Below are 17434 nucleotides of genomic sequence, written 5' to 3'. Positions count from 1 at the left end.
CAGCTAACTTCCTGTAAATTCATACTCCTGTCCAATCAGGATAATGATTAATATTTTTTAAAAACAGTTAATATTTAACTGATTTTAATTTTATAACTTTGATAATCTTTTCAATCCTTATTCTTTTTTTAAAATTTTTTATTGAAGTATAGTTAATTACAATGTTGTGGTAGTTTCTTGCGTACAGCAAAGTGATTCAGTTCTCTCTCTCTCTCTCTCTCTATATATATGTATATATATGTATATATATGTGTGTATATATACATATATATTCTTTTTCACATTCTTTTCCATTATGGTTTGTATTTTTTTTTTTAATTTTTCTTTTGGTTTTTATTTAGCCACTTAATTTTAAAATTTTGTTTTTGAAGTATAGTTGATGTACAATATTATATGTTATGGTGTACAACATAGTGATTCTCAATTTTTAAGGGTTATACTCCATTTATAATTATTATAAAATATTGGCTATATTCCCTGTGTTGTACAACATATCCTTGTAGCTTATTTTATACATTATAGTTTGTACCTCTTAAGCCCCAACCCTATTTTACCCCTCCGCCCTTCTCTCTCCCCACTGGTAACCACTAGTTTGTTTGGCTATATCTATGAATCTGTTTCTTTTTTTGTTATATTCACTAGTTTGCTTTATTTTTTAGATTTCACATATAAGTGATATCATATAGTATTTGTCTTTCTCTGTCTGACTTATTTCACTTAGCATAATACCCTCCGAGTCCATCCATGTTGCTGCAAATGGCAAAATTTCATTCTTTTTATGGCTGAGTAGTATTCCATAGTATATATACATGCAACATCTTTTTTATCCATTCATCTATTGATGAACACTTAGGTTGCTTCCATATCTTGGCAATTGTAAATAATGCTGCTATGAACATTGGGGTGCATGTATCTTTTCGAATTAGTGTTTTCATTTTTTTCAGATATATACCCAGGAGTGGAATTGCTGGGTCATGTGGTAGTTCTACTTTTAGTTTTTTGAGAAACCTCCGTACTGATTTCCACAATGGCTGCAGCAATTTACGTTCCCACCAGCAGTGTACAAGGGTTCCCTTTTTGCCACATCCCCTCCAGCATTTCTTATTTGTGTTCTTTTTGATGACAGCCATTCTGACAGGTGTGAAGTGATATCACATTATGGTATTAATTTGCATTTCTCTGATGATTAATGATGTTGAGCATCTTTTCATGTGTCTGCTGGCCATCTGAATGTCCTCTTTGGAAAAATGTCTATTCACATCTTCTGCCCATTTTTTAATTGGGTTGTTTCTTTTTGTTGTCGAGTTATATGAGCTATTTATATATTTTGGATATTAACCCCTTATCAGTCATATCATTTGCAAATGTTTTCTCCTGTTCAGTATGTTGTTTTTCTAGCTACTATTGTGGAATGCTCTATTTCTCCCTTCAGTTCTGTCAGGCGTTGTTTCATGTATTTTGGGACTCTGTTGTTAGGTGCACATAATTATATCATTTTGATGAATTGACCCTTTTATCATTATAAAGTATCTCTGTCTTTAGTATATTTCTTGGTCTTAAACTCTATTTTATCTAATATTGGTATAGACATTTTACCTCACTTGTGGTTACTGTTTGCATGGTGTATATTTTTTCATTCTTTTGCTTTCAACCTATTTGTGTCTATGCATCTAAAATGTCTCTTGTAGGGAGTGTATAATTGAATCTTGTTTTTTTAATCTGGTTTGATAATGTTTAAGTCATTCACATTTAGTCTGAATGTTTAAGTTATTTATATTTAGAGTAATTATTGATATGCTTGGATTTCTCTCTGCAGTTTTATTTTTTTCTATATGCTTCATGTCTTCTTTTGTTCTTGCTGTGCTTCTGTTCTTCCTTTACTGTCTTCTTTTGTGTTAAATACTTTTCTAATGTACATTTTAATTCCTTTGTGGTTTCTTTATTATATTTTTGAGTTACTAGTCTCAGTTTGTTCTAGAGATTATAATATGTAATTTATCACAATATACTTCAGATTACTACTAACTCAATTCTAATAAATTATCAAAACTTTGCTCCAATATAGCTCAATTCCCTCCTTACCCTTTGTGCTATTATTGTCATATATATTACATCCATATGTGTTATAAATCCAATAATAGTGTTATAATTATTGCTTTATATGTCTTTTTAAAAATTTAAGAGAGGAAAGGAGAAAAAATGTATTTATAGAATTTTTTATGTTAAACCACATATTTATCATTTCTGGTTCTTTTCATTTTCTTCTGTGGATTCAAGCTACTGTCTGGTGTCCTTTCCTTTCTCCAATATAACTCTATTCCCTCTTTATGTTATAAACCCAACAATTGTTTTTTAACTCAGTTAAGAGAATAAAAGAGAAAAATATGTTTGTAGTGTCTTTGTATTTACCTATATAATTGCCTTTTGCTCTTTATTTATTCATGTGGATTCAGTTTACTGTCAGGTGTCATTTCCTTTTACCCTGAAGGACTTCCTTTAGTATTTTTTATAAGGCAGGCCTGCTAGCAACAAATTCTCATTCTTTGTCTGGGAGTGTCTTTATTTCACCTTCATTGTTGAAGGACACTTTTATTGGACAAAGACTTCTTGATTGACAGATTTTTTTTCTTTCAGCACTTTGAATATGCCATCTCATTCCTTCTGGCCTCCATTGTTTCTGATAAAAAATTAGCTGTTAATTTTATTGTGGTTCCCTTGTATGATACATCAGTTTCTCTCTTGTGTTCAAGATTTTCGCTGCCTTTTAACAGTTTTACTATGATGTCTACTTGGACTTTGGATGTGTAGATTCATGTTTTTCATCAAATTTTTGAATTTTTGGACTATTATTTCTTCAAATATGTTTTTCTGCCTAATTCGCTCCTCTTCTGGAATTCCCATTAAGTGTATATTGTGTGTTCAAAGATGTTCCATGGGTATCTGAGGCTCTGTTCATTTTTCTTCATTCTTTTTTTCTTTCTGTTCCTTAGACTGAATAATCTCAATTGCTGTATCTTCAAGTTTGCTGATTCTTTATTCTTCCAGTTCAAAGATGCTACTGAACCTCTCTAGCGAATTTTTTTTTTAGAAATGGCTTTTATTTATTTATTTTTGGCTGTGTTGGGTCTTTGTTTCTGTGCGAGGGCTTTCTCTAGTTGCGGCGAGTGGGGGCCACTCTTCATCCGGTGCACGGGCTTCTCACTATCGCAGCCTCTCGTTGCGGAGCACGGGCTCCAGACGCACAGGCTCAGTAGTTGTGGCTCACGGGCCTAGTTGCTTTGCAGCATGTGGGGTCTTCCCAGACCAGGGCTCAAACCCGTGTCCCCTGCATTGGCAGGCAGATTCTCAACCACTGCGCCACCAGGGAAGCCCCGTCTAGTGAATTTTTAATTTCAGTTGTTTCACTTTTCAATTCCAGAATTTCCATTAGATTCTCTCTCTCTGTATATATATATAATATATATATATATATCTCATATATATAATACATATCATATATATGTATAATTTCTGTCTCTCTATTGATATCCTCTATTTGATGAGTCATTTGATGAGTCTTTTTTTTTTTTTCTTTGCGGTACGTGGGCCTCTCACTGTTGTGGCCTCTCCCGTTGCGGAGCACAGGCTCCGGACGCACAGGCTCAGCGGCCATGGCTCACGGGCCTAGCCGCTCCACGGCATGTGGGATCCACCCGGACCGGGGCACGAACCCGTGTCCCTTGCATCGGCAGGCGGACTCTCAACCACTGCGCCACCATTTCCTTTTTTTTTTAAACATCTTTATTGGAGTATAATTGCTTTACAATGGTGTGTTAGTTTCTGCTTTATAACAAAGTAAATCAGTTATACATATACACATATCCCCATATCTCTTCCCTCTTTCATCTCCCTCCCTCCCACCCTCCCTATCCCACCCCTCTAAGTGGTCACAAAGCACTGAGCTGATCTCCCTGTGCTGTGTGGCTGCTTCACACTATCTGTTTTACATTTGGTAGTATATATATGTCCATGCCACTCTCTCTTTGTCCAGGCTTACCCTTCCCCCTCCCCGTAACCTCAAGTCCATTGTCTAGTAGGTCTGTGTCTTTATTCCCTCCTTGCCCCTAGGTTCTTCATGACCATTTTTTTCTTTAGGTTCCATATATGTTTTAGCATACAGTATTTGTTTTTCTCTTTCTGACTTACCTCACTCTGTATGACAGACTCTAGGTCCATCCACCGCACTACAAATAACTCAACTTCGTTTCTTTTTATGTCCGTTATGTTTTATTACGGGATATTGAATATAGGTTCCTGTGTTGTACAGTAGGGCCTTGTTGTTTATGTATTTTACATATAGTAGTTTGTATCTGCTTTTAATCCTTATTCTTAATTGTTGAATCAAAAAGATAGTCTGCATAAACACATACACACTTTTTTTTTTTTTTTTGCGGTACGTGGGCCTCTCACTGCTGTGGCCTCTCCCGTTGCGGAGCACAGGCTCCGGACGCGCAGGCTCAGCGGCCGTGGCTCACGGGCCCAGCCACTCTGTGGCATGTGGGATCTTCCCGGACCGGGGCACAAACCCATGTCCCCTGCATCGGCAGGCGGACTCTCAATCACTGTGCCACCAAGGAAGCCCCATACACACTTTTAAGTACAATTATTATCCTTACTTAAAAGTTGGAAAAATAATTTTAATAAAAATTATTAAAGATCTGTCATATCATAACAATTCTAAAATGCAGACTGACCTGAAGTAGAGGTCCAGTCAGAGACACAAGTCTATGTGGGTTCTAGTGTTGCTTCTTAAAAGTAATGAACAAGTTGAAAGGCCTATATGGAACGTTATCACCTGCCTTTAAAATATGCTACCTCTTTTTATTACTAAAAAAGCACATGATTTTATCATTCAAACCCTCTAGTCGCTTTTGTCTCAGTTTTTTGTTTGTTTCTTTGTTTGATTTTGGTTTTGTTTTTTGAGTGTGAACAAAAATATCTAAACAACTTAGCTGGAGCCAGAATAGACTTGTTTCTGGGGCTGATCGCATTCAGATTCCACTGAAATGATTTGAGAACTGTTCATGTGCTGCTACAGACAGAGGATATCCTCAGCTGAGAGCATATCTATCTTTCAGTCTCCTCTCATGGAAACCTTTTCCTGTGATGTTGTTGCTTATAGTTCCCATTAACTTTCTGCAGTAACACTATGTTAAGTTATGCTAAGTTAAGGAATCATGATTTAAATTCTCAACTTACTGGCATATTTTTGAGCCCTTATCTCAAACATTATAGGAGCTGTACATTCCTACAATGTAATGTAATGTTTTATAGAACTGAAGAAAATTTATGTTCATGCAACAACTTCTCCAAGATTCAAGAAGTCAGAGAGGCCACAACTGTGAAATTCTGCTTCTTTTTTCCATTTATAAACATTTGGAGGTCTAAGGCAAAGTCAAATACAGCAGTTGAGAAGAGTAGCAGAAATCTCTTAAAGTGTAAAATGGCTATCAAATCTAAACAAAATTTATATATTAATAATAAGGATTCTAAAAGAAAAATGGATAAATGTAATTACATAAATGATTTTATTTTTCCCAGATTAACCTTGTATGCTACTTAAATTAGTAGTCTATGATGAATACTTTATAGTGTTTCTTATTTATAACAATAATTTAGGCTGAATATCTATCTATATTCTCTATGCCCAAATGAAGTCACCTGAGCTAGCAGAGTCAACCACACATATTTAACTATAATTTTAGGGAGTAGACAGTTCTTCCTTAGATGAAAAACTTAGTGATATAAGAAGATAAGATCTGTGTAGAATGATTAATATTTTCCTTAGATTAGAAACAAAGAATATAATCAGTCAAATGGTAAATTACATATTGTTGCTTACCAATTCAGAGAAAATAATGGTTTGTCTGCAGGTACAATGTGTATGCACAGAGAGGGAAGATTTTATGCAATTAAGATATAATAGAATCAGCAACAAGAATTACATTGTAAAACAGCAGCCAGAGTTACATTATGCTTTTAGTGGCATCTAATGAGCACATGTATTTATTAAAAGGAAGGTGACCATTTGCATAGGTTTTTCAACAAACTACAAGTTAATTCTGTATCAGCTGAAATCTAGCAAATGACAAATTTAGTTTCTTACACAGAATATAAATTATCGTACCCCATATGAGCCAGGCTGTATCAAATATAGATTTCCCATAACATATATCTTGTATACATAAAAGCAAAATTCATGAAATAATCAAGTGTGTGAATCAAATAGTGTTTACCCAATACTTATTCAGCTAAGTATATCATCTCATAACATAAAAACAGTTGGCATGAAGTGCAACAAAGTATACCCAAAATTCTTTTTGGAAAAACTTTGGGGTTTTATTTTAAATTTTCAAAGATTTTACTTTCATATATGTTTTAGATTCGAAATCATATGAACTTTTTAATAAAAACATTTCTATTTCACATATCCTGCATTCTCATTTTGGAATCAATATAACCCTTGAAATATAGTATTCCATATGTATACTTTACAGACTGAATGTAAATAATCAGAGTTACATGTTTTAAGCACCTGGACTAGTTGTTTTCATTATATCAAATTGTATCTCTGTACTGGCAGAGTGATGACAAGAATTTCAGGCGTGGGTCGACCTGGAGAAGGCAGTTTCCTCCCCGTGAAGTACACGGAATCAGCATGATGCCTGGGTCCTCAGAAACGTTACCGGCTGGATTTAGGTTAACCACAACATCGGGGCAGTCAAGGAAAATGACAACGGATGGTACAGTAGTTTTGCATTTCTGCTTATAAAGTAAAAAGCTTGTTTAGCAAATGCTGTCGTTCTCTGATCTTGCACAGCTTTCTGGAATTGATTCTTTTCTTAAGTTGGTTTGCTCTGCTTGACGTTTACTTTGCTTTCATCAGACCATACTCTTTTGTAAGCTGCTAATGCATGAACTCATGGCACTTTATTCATATTTTAAAAATAATTTAAAATATCCTAAAAAGGACTATTTTGGCTAATGTCCACATCTAGGAAGAAAAACATCTGCATGATTTGTGTTTCTTTACTCTTCTATTCACCAAGTAAATAATTTGTTTAGAGGATGGATTTGGACTAAAGATCCTTAATAAACGGAAATTAACTCCACTGTCACCCTACATGCTTGATTATTGCAAGTTTTCTATTTCATCTTAAAAACTCAGACTCATCAGATATTCTCACCTATGACCAAGGCAGAAGGCCTTAAATAAACAAGCACAACCATGAGAAGAGAATTAAACAAACACAAAACCGACAGTAATTTCCCAATTAGTATTTCCTTCTGTGGACATTAGACTTGTGTTATATACTTCACAAAGGAAAACAGCCATTCTGGAGGAGAGACAAATTTGAAGTTGTAGTCACAAAGTTATGTCTGTCTGGTAAGCATCAAACAAAAAAGCCCCACTCTCTTTATTGAGACAATCACCTAGAATTATTATTTCTTGTCAAGGTGATAGTTATCATGGCCCTTAAAATAAGTTCCAGTATAAACCATGATCTTTGATCTATATTCCATGATCTTTGATCTCTATTTCTTCTAAGTTGTTACTATTATGGAACACATTAGCAAAATTCACGAGCAATTTAACATGATTAAAAGGAGTATAGAAGCTTTTCAGTATTGGAGGGGAAGACAATCCAGCATACTGACTTCTCCAAGAGCAATCTTTGCTTCAAAAACAGGAGTACCCAGGGGAACTGTTCTTGTTAACAGATTTCATCTAAGGAGGAATACACAACTTGAAAGCTCAGGTGAATCACACTGGAATAAATTTTCTTTAGTAGCTTGTCTTGAGAAAAGGAATATGAGTGGCTTCTATCTGAGAGAAAGAAGGTCTATTAATATGTTCAGATCCCTTTATGCAGGGAAAATGAATCTTTCTCATCTGAAATTTTGTACTCAATCATCCAAGTCCCTCTAAAGCCCTTTTCTCCATTTGCAGTTCCTTCATCAAGACTGCAGAGGTTAGACAACTCCACTGTTCGCACATACTCATGTTGACAAGCCACTCAAAGGAGGCAGCACTGACTTGCTGTGAGTAGTTTTCCTTGGCTGACAAAAAACAAACCGCCAAAAAAAATGTAAGCTACATAGACTAGTAAATATACACGATACTCTCCGTTGTGGCGAAGAGTGAGAGAAGTGAGAGAACCCCTTTGAATTGCTAGAGAGTGGAAAGTTCTTTATATTGTAACTCTTAATCTAGGATTTCCTATCACCATCTGTCTGCTATGGTTTAAGGCCCATCTGTTGGAGGCCTGTCACTATCTTATTACACATCAATGGGTTGCTACTACACTGGTTTCTACTTTTTCGTAGCACTTTATATTGATGCATATAGCATTTTACTGATGAGAGTTTGGCACTTACAGAATAACACACTTTTAAGTGAGTATTTTATATAGGGGAAGTTGAAATAGGCAAATAGTATTTTAGTAGGTACCCAGAGTCAAATAGTGGCAGAATCAGGAAAATGATTTGGAGGTGATTTCACATTAAAAACAAAAGTATAACTGAAAAATCTGAACTTCTGGTATGTTGTTTTTCATCAATGTGATTAATACTTGTTGAAAACGTATAGGAATTTTAAGTATCTGGGGTTTACAGCAGATAGAAACCAAGTGAAATAACATTATAACAATGGCGGACAGGACAGAAAACCATCCTATAAAATCATAAGCTATAAGGCATTTGTACTTCGAGAAATACTAGTTGATGGAATCTAATTCCAAATCCATATGAAAATGGAATTTTATTGGAAACCAGTCTTAGTAAAACTGTGTTTTCATAGAAAGTAAATGTCAAGAACGCATAAACATTTCTTAATCTACAACTGTGCTTTACCAAAATATTCTACCATTTACGATGAATTAAAATTTTGGAGAAACACTTTTTAGAGCAATATTTAGAACCAAGTATGTGCACAGGGTTGGGGAGGGGAACAGCTCATCTTGTGCTGTTTATTCATTGCCTTGAACCAAAAGCTCCACACAATTTACTGATGGTCTTTGGGGCCTAATATAGGAGCTGATATGCTGCCTTATTTGGGTCATTATTTGAAGCTGCTGCTGATAAAACAAAAAGCTTTCAGATAAGAGATTTAATTTCAGAATGTAAAACCCTAACATTAAAAATTTAATTATGGTATACAATTTGGCATCTTATTAGGCATGATCTAAAATTTGTAATAATTTGGCTAAATAAGAGGCTTTCCAAAATACTGTTTGTAATAGTTTCTACACATAACATGATAATTTACCAGGAACTAGAATTAGAATACTTCACCAATTTACAAATGACTACTTAATATGTTGAGTAGTGCTTGCTTCTTAGCTCTTGACTGATGGGTAGAATTAGTCTTTAACTATTTATAATCTGTATTTTGTGCTTGGCATTCTAGTTCATATTTCCTAGTTTTTACCATTAAATGGAATAAAGGTATTTATTTCCAATAAGTTAATCTGGGACAACCAATTTCTATTGTGAGGAAACATTAGCATTTTTGTTATTAACACAATTCAGAACATATCATTTATCTCTTGTGTCGGGATAGTAATTGTGACCTTTTCCTAAGTATATTATGACTGGAAAGAATCAGTGATGCCACATCACTAACCCAGATTCTTTATATGTTACTGATTATCATTATGTTTTTGTCACAGTTAAACAAAGGTCTCTTTTAAAGAGCTCTAAAATATTTGAGTTAGAATACAGATCTATTCCATGGAATAGGTCAACTCAACTCAATTATTAATGAGCAAGCTGTACGCTTTTCAAAAGGACTGCTGAGGTTTTCTGTGACTACCTCTGTTTATATTACTGCCATACTTTCTACAAAGTTGAGCAAATCTTATTTATGAACCTCGCCTGCACAAAATTAGAGAGGAGCAAATATTAATTACATACAGCCATTGGTTAGACCTGAGATGATATCCTACCCTTAGGACAAAAGTGGGCAGGATGCATGGAGGTGCACCAAGAGTCGCAGAGGGAGATTTTCCAATCTGGGATCTTTCAGTAAACTAATGCTGTCCATTACATATTTTAGATGTCGTCTTTTCAGTCTACTCTACCTAAAGTGCACTACCATCTAAGAAGATAAGCAGTGAAAACCTTTGTGAAGACTGAATTCTAAGGAAATAATCACAACTAATGGTTTATTAAGCTGAAAATGTGATTTTGGGGGGAGTCAGATATTAAGTTTGATTAGTTTACTACAATTGTAAGAAAATGCTTAAGTCATTTGAATAATAAGCATCATCCACATCATAAATTCTGTACAACAGATGCTTTTATGAAATGGAGCCACTTGTTTTTTCATGTCTTATTGTAATATACTTGGCATTTATGTATTACTGTGTATGCATTTCTTTTTAAATGTGTAAGTCTTATGTAAATGGATATAAATATGATTTTTTTAAAAATAAAATATATGGTTCATGGAGTCTTGAGTGCAAACATTTGACAATTCCAAGTACTGTTTGTTTGTATTTTACCATTCCACCATTTTTACAGTTTTTGCATTGTAACAAATTGATATGTTTCCTGGAAGCATGTTTCATGCTTCCACATGTTTCTCCTTCAAGTCTGTCAATCCTTAAAGCTGAAAACCTGCCTCTGATCATGTAAAAAAGAATGATTTAACCTGGAACTGGAGCCAAAAATAGACCTTTAAAGGAAATCAGGGATGTCCTATATCTTTAGAAATAGCACTGTGATGGCTCGATCTCCTTTTCAATACAAAACAAAGCCAAACTGTTTACAAGAGTCAAAAGCAATTATTTAAAAAAATTTATAAAGAAAAAAAAATCTCTTCTTATTACCTGTGGACCAAGAAAAAAAAAAAAAAAAAAAACTTCTTTACTAAGAACCACATGTTCATCCAAATACCTTGAACCTCCAGCCAGCCCTGTTCAGTGAATGTCAACCACTGCAGAGTCTGAGGTCATTTCCACTGGAAAAAGCAAAACCCCAGAAACCTTTCCCTTTTGTCAATGTAATAGGGCATTAGCCAGACTCATGTCTAACTAACGTTATATGCTCTTAGCCGAGAAGGCCTTGTTGCGACTTCCCTGAAGTCAGTCTTATCAGAGGAAATAAGACAGAATGATTAACATATATAGTGTATAAAAGTATAGAAGAATAATCTCTCTCTTCCCTGTGGCTTTATTTGGTGGTGTTACTGTTGTTTATTCTTTGTTTATATGGGAGATTTCAAAGTAAATCTATTTAAGAATACCATTTATCTAACTGCTGATTTTCTGCTGCTTGATCTTAGTAACAGCAAGACCTGTCATTAGTAATTCCTTTTTTGTATTTAATTTGCTATGTTTGCACGTACATTACATTTGTTTTGATGTCAATTTTTGTTTAACAGATTCACTCAAAAGGTAATGGTAACAGAAACCCTCTCCATTGTCAATAAACAAAAATACTTCCAGTTCTCTGTTTAAGCTTTGTTTTCTAGTCACATATAGTTTAAAATTTTACTTAAACTATAATGAAAATCATTCTTTTTAGTGATCAATCTTTTAGCTTCAAAAGTGAGTCTGCCACAAGAGGGAGCACTAAACTTGCTTATGAAAGTGATTTTAAATTTTCTAAAAATGTTGCCTGATTAGAAACAATGGGAAAGAGCTTTTTAAGTTTGTCTGAATATGGGGATCTTGACTTACAGAAATGAAATATAATATAGAAACTACGGTATCATAATAATACAAACTAGATTTGTATCTACTGTTCTGCACAACTTAATTGCATAAACAGTTCTTCCCCTTTAAGAGATCACCTAATAAGAGATATTAACCATTTAAAATAGACTAACATACAGGGATATAAAAGATCCAGTTACTTGCCTCAAAAAGCATAAAATATTCTTCGATGTATAAGATCATTTTTGCCAGATTCTAAAACCCATTTCATGGATTAAACTTAGAACCTTGGTTTTCTTCCTTTTAACTATCAACATTGTGAATTTTCATATTTTTAATAATCAGAACCTTTACAAATATAATTCTCTATAAATAAAACTGCTTTTAAATGTAAAGCAGTTCTCATTTGTATACACTTAGTACATTTTCACAGGCAAAATAGATCAATTAATTGGCACTTTTCTATAGATTTTAAAATAAAATATTTACATTTTAATTTTAATACCTTACAGTAAAAAAATTCTATGCAACTACCAAAAGAAGATCATGCAGAATTTATTTCAGCAAATTGCACTTTTTAGTAACATTATATTGTTATTTTTAAAGACATTTAATTCAAAATATTTTAAGTACTATTGAGTGAAAGTACCTTATGGTAAGTATTAAAATAGAAAATTCCTTTTTTTTTCTTCCAAAATTTAAGCAATCTGATGACTGTATCTTTCTTGCCCCACATTCAGTCTTGTGAGAGGAACAGTACTTTCTCTGACCCTGCAAAGGAGATCACTTTCTTTAACCAGATACAAGAAAACACCACTTCCCCGGTCTTGTGCACTGTTTTCCAATCCCACTCAACAGGAAAATAACCCAAGCCTGCTTGCTGAAGTGTCTCTCAGATTGATTACCACGAAAAATGTGCAAGAGGATCAAAGATGTAATCGTTAACACAATTCTTGTATATGCCTGGGTTTATACCTTGCAGATGAACTATGATACACAATCGGCTACAGAATTTGCCATTTCAAATTAACTGAATTTTATATGAAAAAAGAAGGTAATACATCTTAATTCTAAGACATTAAAAAGTGTGAGATTACAGTTGTGATAAGATAAAATGTACTCAAGAGAAGAGACAGTTTAAGGAACCCAACAACTTCAAATTATAAGTTGAATATCTATCTAATTAGGTTAACTCAGTCTACTAAAATAATTAAAAGGAACAGTTAGACGAATGTATTTTTTCAGGTGTAACAATCAAAAAGCCAATTTTAGCAAATAATTTACTTTGAGAAGCCATTTATCTTATAGGCAACAGTCCAAAAAATCCTAACATTTTCAGAATGTCTTTATACAAGTTGTAAGCAATTTTTATGAAACAAACAATAAGCTCTTATCTATTATCTCTCATATATATTTCGTGATATGTTACCAGACTATATGTTAAGACAGTTGCTCTTAAAAATAATGTTCCTGATGGACTGAAAGACTGAGGAATACTTTAAGAACCGTCAAGACATGGGTATGGTATTTTTTGAGTTTAAATATATTCTTTGATAACTGATCTCATGTAGAGCCCTAAGTAAACCAAATAAGTAATTATCTGTATCTACCTACTCTGGATAATTGGCACATTATCATATGCTTATTAACAAAGACTAATTTTCAGTTATTTTTTTAATGCGCAATAGCTTTACAGAAGTTTAAATGGAAAGATGTGCTTTGGATATGACAATTTTTTTTTTTTTTAGTGAGTTATTTAAAAATTAGAGATTTCACATAAAATCTGGATTTTTGGTTTCTCTTAAAACTCCTCCCGGTTTTTAGCTAATGTAAAAACTTTTACATTTCTTCCTTAAGAGCTTTCCTTGCCAGTTTCCCCATTTCTACACATTTCCTTGTTTCCAAAAGAAGCTGGAATCATTAAGAGTATACAGTCAGCTAAAGAGCCCTCATCTCCATGACAAAGAGATTGGATTAATTGACCTCTATGCTCTCTGCCAGCCTGTGATTCCCCTTGACTAAGTAACAAAGGATTGAAGAGAGCTGTACCTTGGTTGGTACCCAGCCTTCCCTCAGGAAATATGTGACTAGACAGATTCTCCTACTTAGAAAATCATGTCTAGATGATTACCTAAAACTTCCCATTTCATCCATTTCATTTAAAATAACCATGCATGTGGGCATCTCAAGAATATTAGAAAATATTCAGAATTTCTATAAGAAAATTATAATTGTTTTCTGACTTCACTTGAGTTTTAGGTCTTGGGTCAAAGCTGCAGAGTCCTAATTTCAGCAAGTGGCTCGATATTAGTGTCACTTTCAATTAAAATTTTTTGGGGGGGGTACAATTTTTATAAATCGTATGTCAGATATATTTTTCTTAAATCAAAGTTCTGGAAAATCTATAATGAGCAATGTTACAGGTAACCAGTAACAGTGCTAATTGGGCTAATCAAACAGAAGGCCTTTTACTAGTTTTCACGTACATTGTTTTTAGACCAAGCTCTACAACTTACATTTCAGTTTGCATGTAATTTCTACTTAAGTATTTATTTCTGGGAAATAATTCCAAAATCTAACTCCAATTAGAAAAGTGACAAAAAAAGAAAAAAAAAGTCATAATGCCTGCTTCAGCATTTCTTCTATGTGCCCAAAAATGCTGGGGTCTTCAATTGTAGGAGATACCTGGAAAGAAAATTAGAGCCAGTTGAAGGTGCTTCATTGAACCCTTCCATTCTATACAATTAAACAATTGTATGCAATCTTGTATTCCCCATTATCTTATCATACTCATATGGAAAGGTTCAAAAACAGGGAACTTTGAACTCAATATTTTAAAATGTATCTATAGTAAAATAAACTGTTCAGTTAGCAAAACTATTGGTCCTAGATGGTACTTTCTTTTATGGGCCTTTCAATGAGCATCTATAGAAAGAATTTTTTTTTTTGGCATTTGCCCATACAACCACTCCTTACTATTGCATCACTTTTTATTAGATCTTGATGATTAAAAATACATATATTTGTGCATGTATAATATGCACAAAATTAAAAGAATGCATATGCTTGAATCAGCCTAAATTACCTAAAATAATTTTCACTCAAAACAGGAAAAATAATGAGCATATATATCAATTAGAATTTTCAAAATATCTATAGCCAGCCTGTCACTCACTATTAGTCACTAATGACGGCAATGAAGGAAAATTTATCCTTAATTTAATAAGATTGAGTTTCCACAAGTTTGAATTTGACATATTTACTAACAGTAAAATATTTTCACATACTGGTTCTTATAATCAAAAGTATATGGTCTTAATTAATCTGTGTTTCTCTCTAAAACCCTCATTCCTACAGAGAGAATGGCTATGCAATTTTTCCCCCGTAATATTAACAAAAAAGTACTGTTACGTGTTTTCTAGGGATATAATTCATGCTTGAGAACCATTGAAAGATCTTAGTTGACACCAAAGAAGTGGGGGAAAACATTTCAAAACCAAGCACTCAACATCCTTGATCATTTACCTTATATGGCTTGCCATTGACAAGTGCAGACAGAGCTGAGCGGGGAATTTTGCCAGATCTGGTTTTGGGTAACTGTTTCACAAACACCGCTTTTCGAAAAGCAGCCACGGGGCCAATGCTCTGTCTAACATGTTTCACAATTTCTTCTAAGACTTGTTCCTCTGTTGTATTTATATCTAGGGAGAAAGTTCAGATGGTAAGCTCTGAATTAACTTTAATCATTCAGGGCCCCAGCAGTCGGGGAGGAGAAAGACCTCTCACCTTTCTTCAGCACGCAGAGTGCTAACGGGACATGACCCTTCAAAGGGTCTTCCTTGCCAACAACAGCACAGTCGGCCACAGTGCCATGGGAAAGGACAGACTGTAATTTAAAACAAGCATTCATTTAGAATATCTATACACATATATATGCAATATTTATAATTTCAATTGGGGAAAATAGTACACATCAGATAACTTAAAAACCCACAGCTACCTCTGTGAAAATTACTACCAATTCACCGTTCACATCACTATTACTGAGGTGACTGGTTAGGATCCCCAGGTAGTCACTCAGTAAAGGCTGACTAAGCAATTAAGACAAACTGCTTAGCTTACCTGGAAAGTAAGGGAATGATTTCTTCATCTCAATTGTTTATTAATGAAGTCTGGGAAACTATGCAGTGATACCACTTGGGAACAAATTGCAATGAGCCTCGGAAAACAGATGGCCTCATGGTGTTTTGGCTTCAGTGCTGGCTACCATAAGGACACCTTCCAGAGGAACCCAAGGCAGCCCCATCAATAAACAGTGATTTGGGACTTTCCTGGCGGTCCAGTGGTTAAGACTCTGCACTTCCGCTGCAGGAGGCACCAATGTGATCCCTGGTTGGGGAACTAAGATCCCACATGCCGCATGGCACAGCCAATAAGTAAATAAAATAAAATTTAAAAAAATAAATGGTGATTTTATTTCCACCTCTGTTACTGAGCAATGAACAGAGCACACTTCTCTTCTTGAGTGACCACCCATCCAGAGAGGATTTTCCAAGATGTGGAGAAAAGGCTGGACATGGAGTGAAGCCCTGACATCACCACTGTTGACCAACCATTTTCATATTGTTCACCCTAAGCTCTAAATGCCTTAAAGAGCAAAGCAAATTTCTATCTGGAATCACAAGAACTCAGAGAATACAGTAACCACATGAAATACAGAAGCTTAGGATTAAGAAAAAAAAAAAAATTCTGCTGTGATTGGACTTTTAAAAATGAATGTTCAAAAAGTTCTTTTCTGAGAGATTAATATATATTTCAAGTGACTCCAAACCCCTATGGCTGGAGAAAACAGTGAGCAAACTTGTAACCAAGGGCTAGTTTGGCAGTCCTCATTCTTTCCTCCATGCATTCAGTCAACAAACATTTACTAATACCTCCTATCCTCCAACCTCCTATATTGCAGTAGACTTGGTGGTGAGCAAAAATAAGCTGGGTACTGTCTCACGGTGCTTACAGTCTAGTAGCAAAGGGTGATGTTAATAAATAATCATGAATATTTAATTACTATGAATGTCTAGATGTAAAGTGGTACAATCTTTGGGGAAATAACTTGGATTTCTAAATGAGAGACAGAACCAAAGCAACCAATGTGGCAGAAGAATATGGATCTCAGAGAAGACTCCCCTTAGGAAGTGACTCAGGATGAGCTCAGGTCTAAAGGGTCTGTATGCAAGGACCCTTGCATACAGGGGCGGGGCAAAAGCCCTGTGGAAGCACGGGGCTTGTACCATTCAAATCTAAAAGGGACCAACGTGGCTGGAAAGCAGAGAGCAAAAGTGAGAATGGTGTAAGAGGAAATGAAGCTACAGAGATAGACAAGGGCTGTGAATGCGAAGGGCTTCCAACTATTTTAGTAGCATTGGAAGGTAATAAAGCACTTTCAGGAGGTAAGGAGGCGATGCAAGATCAGAATGGGTTTTTTAACAGACTTTATTTTTTCAGAATAGTTTTAGATTCACAGCAAAATGGAGCAGCAGAAAGTACGTTGTTCCCATATAACGCCTGCTCCCATTCACACACAGCCTCCGCACCATCAAAATCCCTCATCAGAGCAGTAGAGTTACAACTGCTGAGCCAACACTGACACATCACTCTCATCCCACTCCACAGTTCACGTTAGACTTCACTCTTGGTGTTGTACACTCTATGGGTTTTACAGCACGGATCCATGATTA

General features: G+C 34.7%; 2 protein-coding genes across 8 annotated transcripts in view; one reads left to right on the top strand and one right to left on the bottom strand.

Annotated features, from left to right (window-relative positions):
* Positions 1–11488, top strand: part of PPFIA2 (PPFI scaffold protein A2) — a 473386-nt gene extending 461898 nt beyond the window's left edge. For 2 of the 4 annotated variants that reach the window (XM_027107099.1, XM_027107097.1), the window contains exons 30-32: positions 6623–6782; positions 7991–8082; positions 10097–11488. In XM_027107099.1, coding sequence (XP_026962900.1) covers positions 6623–6782; positions 7991–8049 — 219 coding nt within the window. In that variant the 3' untranslated portion in view covers positions 8050–8082; positions 10097–11488. Of the gene's footprint in view, positions 1–6622; positions 6783–7990; positions 8367–10096 lie in introns of those variants that run through there. The other 2 variants (XM_027107100.1, XM_027107098.1) reach the window with 2 other exon arrangements.
* Positions 11489–12238: 750 nt separating this feature from the next.
* Positions 12239–17434, bottom strand: part of ACSS3 (acyl-CoA synthetase short chain family member 3) — a 143569-nt gene continuing 138373 nt past the window's right edge. Inside the window, exons 14-17 of one of the 4 annotated variants that reach the window (XR_003432917.1) lie at positions 15486–15585; positions 15225–15400; positions 14216–14384; positions 12389–12470 (exon numbers count right to left, since the gene is read on the bottom strand). Coding sequence is in view for 3 of the 4 variants with exons in the window: in XM_027107101.1 (XP_026962902.1) it covers positions 12315–12470; positions 15225–15400; positions 15486–15585 (432 nt within the window). In the remaining variant the exon portion in view is untranslated. Of the gene's footprint in view, positions 14385–15224; positions 15401–15485; positions 15586–17434 lie in introns of those variants that run through there. The other 3 variants (XM_027107101.1, XM_027107102.1, XM_027107103.1) reach the window with 3 other exon arrangements.

Source organism: Aethalodelphis obliquidens, unplaced genomic scaffold (assembly GCF_003676395.1).
Source record: "Aethalodelphis obliquidens isolate GAN/ISIS:26980383/991018 unplaced genomic scaffold, ASM367639v1 scaffold8, whole genome shotgun sequence".
In the NCBI taxonomy this organism is placed as follows: Eukaryota; Metazoa; Chordata; class Mammalia; order Artiodactyla; family Delphinidae; genus Aethalodelphis; species Aethalodelphis obliquidens.
This window is presented reverse-complemented; position numbering and strand designations above follow the sequence as displayed.